Source organism: Psammomys obesus, unplaced genomic scaffold, assembly GCF_907164565.1.
Source record: "Psammomys obesus unplaced genomic scaffold, mPsaObe1.curated_primary_1811, whole genome shotgun sequence".
NCBI lineage: Eukaryota > Metazoa > Chordata > Mammalia > Rodentia > Muridae > Psammomys > Psammomys obesus.
Genome location: NW_026590809.1, coordinates 2,876,028 through 2,884,670, shown reverse-complemented (window position 1 = coordinate 2,884,670; position 8,643 = coordinate 2,876,028). Strand labels below are relative to the sequence as shown.

At 40.0% G+C, this 8,643-nt stretch overlaps 1 protein-coding gene across 3 annotated transcripts in view; it reads left to right on the top strand.

Moving 5' to 3' along the window:
- The first annotated feature begins 25 nt into the window (after positions 1-25).
- Positions 26-8,643, top strand: part of Anapc10 (anaphase promoting complex subunit 10) — a 48,735-nt gene continuing 40,117 nt past the window's right edge. The window contains exons 1-4 of one of the 3 annotated variants that reach the window (XM_055609121.1): positions 26-249; positions 751-839; positions 937-1,063; positions 6,434-6,524. In XM_055609121.1, coding sequence (XP_055465096.1) covers positions 949-1,063; positions 6,434-6,524 — 206 coding nt within the window. In that variant the 5' untranslated portion in view covers positions 26-249; positions 751-839; positions 937-948. Of the gene's footprint in view, positions 250-746; positions 840-936; positions 1,064-6,433; positions 6,525-8,643 lie in introns of all 3 variants that reach the window. The other 2 variants (XM_055609120.1, XM_055609119.1) reach the window with 2 other exon arrangements.

Sequence of the window (8,643 nt, the reverse complement as noted above, 5' to 3'; positions counted from 1 at the left end):
CGACGTCATTGTGGTGCGACGCCAACTAAGGGAGCCTGGAACCGCTGAGCCGCAGTGGGAGTGGCGCGGACCTGCAGCAGGCCCTGAGAACCGTAATTTTGGCCGACCAGGTGCCTGTGAGCGCCTCTCTTCCTCGATTTAGAGAACAGTCTTAGCGGGCGCAGAGGAGTCCTCTTCCTAGGCCCGGTGGCGGTAAGCTTGCTGTCTCCTCAGGCCTGGTGAGCCTGGGCTGGAGTCTTGGCTGATCTGGTGAGTCTGGTCCTTAGCTCCTTCAGTATTATTCCTCAAAGCTGGGAATCCATTCCTGTTAGCTTTTATTTTATCCACTGGCTGTTTTTGAACTCTGTTTCAAGGTCGAGATCAGACATTGCCCTCCCCGCCCGCGTCCCCTCCCTACCCTCGCCCCCTGACCTCCCTGGGCAGGTCATTCAGGCTTTAACAGAATTTATAATGTCTCTGTGATTACTTAATTATTGTTTGTGTGGCACTTATAAGGATATCTTGGAATCCAAAGGGACGTGTCAAGGAGATAGTCTATAGTTCTATTGGTCTTGCTTAGAATTTGCAATAATGTAGAGTATCCGTAAAGGTTACCGAAGCAATTTAAAATGTTCTTGACTCTCCAAGAAGTTTCTTCATAGGTTTGCTAGAATTAACAAAAGGTATGAAAGATGAAGGGAATATGAGTGATTATTTTGCCATTGAAATTTTATTTATCTTTTGATGATTTTTTTTTTTTTTTTGAGAAAGGGTCTCTGTATGTAGTCCTGGAGCTCACTGTGTAGACCAGGTTGCCCTTGAACTCAGGTCCTTCTGCCTCCTGAGTACTAGGATTAAAGGTATGTGCCACAACATGGGCTGCTGAAATTTTTGTTTTACATTTTGCAGAAAAATGGTCAGACTATGGTGTACTGTATATTGCTTATTTCTCCACAGAATAACTTAAAAATGACTACGCCAAACAAGACACCTCCTGGTGCTGACCCTAAGCAGCTGGAGAGGACTGCAACAGTAAGGGAAATTGGATCTCAAGCCGTTTGGTCACTTTCTTCATGCAAACCAGGTGAGCAGGTAGCACCCCCTGAGGCTGAGATGATCATTACTTAAAATTTCTTTCCTTTTCTTTACCTTTTCTCCTCTCCTCTCCTCTCCTTTCTCCTTCCCCTTCTCCTTCTCCCCTCCTCTCCCCTCCCGTTTTGTTTTGTTTTGTTTTATTTTTTTGAGACAGGGTTTCTCTGTATATCCCTGGGTATCCTGGAACTTACTTTGTAGATCAGGCTGCCCTCAAACTCAGAGCCTCTGCCTCCCTAGTGCGGGATTAAAAGCTGCCCTACTTATCATTTTCTTATGCACTGTACTACTTTCAGGGTTCTTTTTGTGTAGATACTTCAATTCTAATGAACTGGGCTTTCATTTCATATTTTATTCAACTATTACTAATATCAATAAGATTTTTAGTATTAATTAGATTTAACTTTTTCATAAGATCCTCTTTTTATCTCGGCTATTATGTCATTATTTAATTCACATTTTATGCTGCTGGTCTTCCTGGAAGCATCTAAGATTTTCTTTATTTTTTTTTTTGGTTAGGATGTACAAGATAGGTTATATGTGTCTCTTTTCCATTTCTGTAACCTATAATTTGATATCACTTTTCTTTTTTGTGATTTTAAGATTAGTGTAAAATTATTTTCAAAGCAGCGACTAAAGTGTTAAGATGGCAAATTTTGAGGGTACAATGCTTTTAGTATAATACTTTGAGTATAATGCAGGGGAACCTGAAAAGCAAAATGTACTTACGGCTATAAAAGTCCAGACTATGTGAAGTGCTGCAGTCGTAATGGCTGCTCGAAAATATCAGTGTCGCAGTAGCAGCAAGGCAGGTGTGACGCTGGCTGAGTACATACTAACTTCGTTAGGTCATGCCTGCAACCTGAGCACAGGTTAAGCTGCTTTTCAACTTCGCTGCCCTGTTCACTTTTTTAAAAATATTTTTCAAGATTATTATTTAAAACAATTTTAAAATCTAAATATATTTTGAACATATTGTTTATCTCCCCCAAGTCCTTCCAGATCCTCTCCTCTTCCCTACTAACCCAACTTAGATTCTTTCTCAAAAAACAAGCAAAAAACCAACACAACAAACCATGAAAACAAAATAAAAACACACCTAAAGTAAACACCCCTCCCCAAACTGTAACCAAGAAAAAGCACACAAAAAACAGTGGAGTCCATTTTACATTGGTGAACAACTCCTAAGCATGTGGTTTATCCTAGAGTTGTTGATAACATAGTGTCACTCTGTTAGAGAAAACTGATTTTCCTTCCCCTAGTAGGTATAAGTGACAGTTCAGTTGTTAACCTTTACCTAGTGGCTAGGTTTTCATTCATTCATGCATTCTTTCATTCATTCATTCATTCATTCATTCATTCATTCAAAAAATATAACAATATAGTAAGATAAAACAAGAACTATCACACTGGAAGTTGGACAAGGCAAACCAACAATAGGAAAAGAGCCCACGAGAAGGCACAAGAACCAGAGACCCACTTGTTCACATACTCAGGAACCCCATAAAAGCACTAAACTGGAAGCCATAATGTGAACATAGAGGACTTGATGCAGACCTGTGCAAGCCCTGTGCATACTGCTTTAGTCTCTCTGAGTTCAGATGAGCCTTACTCATGTTGATTTAGAAGGCCTTGTTTCTTGGTGTCCTCCATCACCTCTGGCTCTTCATGCTCTTTCTGCGTCCTCTTCCATGGGGTTCTCTGAGGAGAGGGATTTTATGGGGACATCCCATTTAAGGCTGAGTGTTCCAAGGTCTCTCACTCTTTGCATAATGTCTGACTATAAGTCTTTGTGTTTGTTCCCATGTATTGCAGGAGAAAGCCTCTCTGATGATGGTGAAGCAAGGCAATGATCTATGAGTATGACATAATGTCATTAGGAATAATTTTATCACTAGAATTTTTCCTTTTTTTAGACCAGTATTATTTGGCTTTACCCTCAGCCCTAAGCTGTCTGGTCTCAGGTTCTTGGTCATCCAGGCAGTGTCATGTATAGTTTCTGCCTTAAGTCTGATCAGTTATTGCTTGGTTACTCTTACAAGCTTTGTGCTATCACTGCCCTAGCATAGCTTCAGGTAATGTACACCTCTGTAGGTAAAGGGATTGCTGCTGGCTTGGTGTTTGTTTCTCTTTTGAGGCCATGCTGGACTGGAGGGGTGAAGGCTCTGTGTAGGCACTGGCTTGACATCTCTATCTTCAGTGAGTTGTGTAGATGTTGTCTCAGCAATGGAGCCTCATTTGTCAGTTTGTAGAGAACACCTTGACAGGTATTTTCAGTCTGAAGACTCAAGTTGAGAGAAATTTCTTTATTATAAGGAACCCTAAATTGTAATAAAATTATTTAACTTTAACTTTTTATATAGTTAGAATCTTATAGTTAGTTTTCCAACCAGGTCTGTTCTGTTTCTCCTCATGATTCTCTTTCTTCAGTGAACACTTTATTGCAGTATAATTTCTATACAATAAGACCTCTTCTTACATGTATATTTTTATGAATCTTAATTTATTTTTATTTTTTTAAGATTTATTCGTTATTTATACAGCATTCTGCCTGCATGTGTGCCTGTACACCACATCTCACTATGGATGGTTGTGAGCCACTATGTGGTTGCTGGGAATTGAACTCAGGACCTTTGGAAGAACAGCCAGTGCTTGTAACCTCAGAGCCATCTCTCCAGCCCCTATGAATCTTAATTTATAGTCATGTAAACACCATTATGATAAATTGGAAAGCATTTCCATAAAGCCCAACATGTACTCATGCCATTTGTAGTTGTTCTACTTCCTCTAAGCATCTGCCAGTGCGCCTTCCTTTTCTTTTTCTTTCTTTTTTTTTTTTCCTTTTTCTTTCTGGTTGTTTGAGACGGGGTTTCTCTGTAGCCCTGGAACTTGCTCTGTAGACAAAACTGGCCTTGAACTCACAGAGGCCCCTGCCTTCCTAGTGCTGAGACTAAAGGAATGCACCATCACAGCGCCTGCAGGAAATGTTCTTAACTGCTCATCCACCTCTCTAGCCACAGGACTTTTTGATCCCTAGCACTTAGGTAAAAATCGTGGTGTGGCAGGGGTGCCTGTAGTCCTGGGGCTTGGCAGGCAGAGATGAGAGGATCCCTGGTATTTGCTAGCCAGATAATCTTGCTGAAGTGATGAGCTCTAGGGCTCGTGAGAAACAGTGTCTTATAAAATAATGGAGAGAGTGATTGAGGAGGACACGTGACATTGACCTCTGGCTTCTACACACAATTGTGCAACCCCACCCCCTACTCCACATGCACATGCCCACAGGAACACATGCATGCAGCACAAATGTACACACAAAACAAGTGGGCAGTGATAGGGGAGGGTACCCAGGGTTTCCATAGGCACACATGTATGCACGCAAACAAATGAACACATAACACTTCCATATTACCACATGCATGCACACATACAAAACGAATTTGGATTTTAAGTACAGGGAGAAAGCACATTTAATTGAAATGTAAAAAGTTGTAGGATATAGTTATAGGTGAATTCTTTAACGAAGTCCATATTCTTTGTGTGTGTGTGTATGTCTTTTCTGTCTGTCTCTCTGACAGGGTCTTTTTAGCCTTGGCTGGCCTAGAACTCTATGTAGATCAGGCTGGCCTCTAACTTACAGAGATCTATCTGCCTCTGCCTCCCAGGTTCTGGAATTAAGGGTGTGCACCACCACATCTGACCCCACATATTACCTGTTATTGTCTTCAAAGTCAAGGCACGTGGCTCAGTTACAGTAGCCCCTAATCCAGTGTGAAAGTAATTGTGTTGCTAGGAATACTTACGAAGAAAATGGCATGATACTTTAAATATATATTTTAGTTATTGGTGTCTGCTTCATGGATCCAGACATGCTCTCTTAGTGGGGTGCAGACATCTAGTAGGTAAATCCAGACCTTGTCAGCACCTTAAAACCGCAGCTTGTGTCATTGTATTGAAACAAAATCAGTGTGGACTATGCCCAAATATGAGCATATGCCACTCATGGAGGGCCAGGAGAAAAAAATATATTTGCTAAACAATAACCATAAGCACAAGGCATATTGTTTCTCTTTATCTTGGGATAGTAGTTTTACTTATGGATGATTTTGTTGCCCATACTCTAGCCCCAATCTTTAGTAGTGTCTGTCAATATTTTTGATTATCTTGACTGTGGGAAGAAGGGAGTTGTTGCTTCTGGGCATCAGGTAAGTAAAGGTCAGGATAGCCATCTCACAAGAAAACACTGTTGAGTCCAAAAGATGAGTAGTGTCAAGAATAAGAAATTGGAACTTAGAGAAGTAGCTGTGACATCTTAGTATGCATCATAATGACCCAAAAGACTCATCAAACACAAACTCAGGCTGAACTCTCAGAACTGCTGATATAGCAGCCCTAGACTGATGTTGCTGGTGAAGGGCCATACTGTATGCACCACTGTGCAAGAGAGAGCTGAGCTATGCAGTACTTGCTTCTCTTCCAGACCGTCTGAGTTCAGTTCTCAGCTTCCACGTTTTTCAGCTCACAACACCTGTAATTCTCACTTCAGGGGATCCAATACCTTCCCTGGTCTCTGTAGGCACTCTCATCGACACATACACACATATACACACAAATAAATAAATAAAACCTTAAAAAAAGAGCCATGGAAGACTGCTATGACACGGACATTTCTTTTTTCTCCTCTGCATAATATTCTTAAATGGATACATAATGCCTGTCAAAGCTGTTGAAACAGATCTGCCATTGTTTTAAGTATTGTCTTAGAAACAGAGTTCGTATTAGTTTTGAGGTAAAAGACTTTTGCTTAGTATTTATTTTGCTTATGATTAAATACCATTTTATGAAATTCTTTGTGGTAAGATAGAAATAAAATTGTAAATAGAGGGGAAAAGGCCAACCAAAGTAAAGTAAATAGAAAAAACCTTTATCTCAATGGAACTTTTAACTAAGGGCTCGCTTAAGAATACTGAGATTTAGTTATCCTTATTAGAGATCCGCTTGCCTCTGCCTCCCGAGTGCTGGGGTTAAAGGCGTGTGCCACCACCACCACCTGGCTTCCAAAGGTGCTTTTTAAAAACCAACCACCCAAAGCATTTGTCCTAGTGTAAACTTTTGAGTGTGCAAGGAGATTGAACCCAGGGCCTCCTCACACATGCTGAGTAAGCAGTCTACCAGTAAGCAGCACAGGCAATTAGTGGTTATTTCTTGAGCTGAAATCTAGATTGAAGAATGGAAGAATTCTGGGGAAGTTGCCTGTTCTAACTCTCTTCTATCAAAAAGTGTGGACAAATATGTATGAAAATTTGATGTTTAAATATTCATCATTTTCATGGAAATTTATTGTCATTTTCACTGTTTCTAGGTTTTGGAGTGGATCAATTACGAGATGACAATCTAGAAACTTACTGGCAATCTGATGGCTCTCAGCCTCATTTAGTGAACATCCAATTCAGGTAATACATTTTTTTTACTTTTTTATGTAGTGTAGGTTACAAGTTAGACAAGTAACTCTTTTTTATTTACATAAAATGTAAGAAAACAGAGAAACTAAAATGAAATAATTTAATTGCTTTTAGATTCTTTTAAGTTTTAGAGATAATTTTTTTGGCCATCCAGATTGTAAGCAGCTTCAGTGTCTTCTGTCCTACCCATTATGCATTTTTCTTTCTTGTGTGTGTGCACGCGCGTGCGTGTGTGTGTGCGCGTGCATGTGTAGGTATAGGGCACATGCACACAGTTGAATACATATATAGACTCGAAGCTGATGTTGGATGTCTTTTTCAGCTACTCTGCGTCTTTATTTATTTGAGACAGGGTCTCTAAGTGAACCTGAAGTCATTGTTTCGGCTGAGTTGACTGACCACACCTGTCTCCTTCCTTCCTCCTACCTCATCTCTAAGTTGACTGACTGCTGAGCTTCAGGCTGTGCCTGTCTCCTTCCTCCTACCTCATCTCCAAGGCTAGGTTTACTGCTGTTGCTCTGCATGCCTGGCTTCTCTTTTGTATGTTGCAGGTTCTGAAATGAGGTCCTCATACTTCACCCACCGAGTCTTCTCTTTAGTGCTTTTATACATTTCTGATGATGTTTAAGTAAATAGTTCTGAAATAAAATGATTCAGTTTTAGGAGATATAGTCAGAAAAATATATTTTGTAACATGGTATAATTCCTTAATATATGATCCTTGTAAATTCCTTATGTATGATATCTATGTAACTTCTCATATTTGCACTTAGCTTTTGATTAAAGAGAAATTGAATCTGTAAGTTTAGTTTTAAAATGAGTACTGTTTTTGAGATAGGAAAACACCTATATGTTTGTCTAATGCTCTGGATTTATTGACACTATAAAAACTAGTTAGCCAGATTACCTTGCTACATTATATCCCCTACCATTCTAAAACGTTGCATTTTTAAGTGCTTCCTTCTATTGTTGTAGGGTAGAAATCGAAAACTTCTTTTGATAGTAGGTGTTTAAATCTAGAGGTCCCTCTGGTCTCCATTTCAGTTCTGCCATCAAAGCAGCCAAATACTAGTGCATAAATCACTGAATTTAGTGCCCTCAGTTAAACTGTATTCTACAAAAGCAGGTGTGAGGCAGGAATTTGCTCATATAGTGTACCAACTCCTGTTTTAGGTTGTATAATGTATGCGCAATAGCAGTTTTAACCTCTTTTTTCTTTCTTTTTCCTTTTTTTTTTTGAAATAGGGTTTCTCTGTTTAGCCTGGTTGTCCTGGAACTCACTTTGTAGACTAGGCTGGCTTCAAACTCAGAGATCCTCCTGCCTCTGCCTCCTGAGTGTTGGGATTATAGGTGTGAGCCAACAAGCCTGTGGGCAGGTAACATTTTTAAAGGTTCAGATTCTACCTATTGCTGGGCAGTTAGTGGCACTTGGGCAGGAGGGAGGCAGGCAGATCTCTGTGAGTTTGAGGCCAGCCTGGTCTACAGTGAGTTCCAGGATAGCCAGGGCTACACAGAGAGAGCCTGTCTTAAAACAAAACAACAACAAAACTGGGCTACTTTACCAAATAATTTACCCACTTGAAATATTTACTTTCCTTTTCAGTGAAACCAGATACCTGACAAGAAGCAACTTAAAGGATTTTGTCTCATGGTTTGAGGATACACTCCATTATAGTGCAGGCAGCATAGTGGTGGAAATGGAAGTGGCTATGGTGACAAAAAAGGGAAGCTGATGGTTCATGTTTTAGCAGACAAGGAAGCTGAGACAGGGCAGGACATGGCTCAACTTGTAAATTTCAAGGCTGATTTGTCTTTCAATCCCTGCTAAGTAACTAGGCCCACCTTTCAATAATTGTATTAGCTAGGGACTTGAGCCTGTAAGGCCATTTCCTATTTGACTACTGGGACCATAGGCTCATAGCCATCTCATTATTCAAAGATACAATCAGTCCATCTTTAAAATTCCTACTAGTCCTACAGTTTTCTCACTGTTCAAAATTCCAAGTTCATAATCTCTTCTGAGACTTAAGGGCAGTCTATTAATTGTAAGCCTCTGTAAGATTATCTATCTATCTATCTATCTATCTATCTATCTATCTATCTATCTATC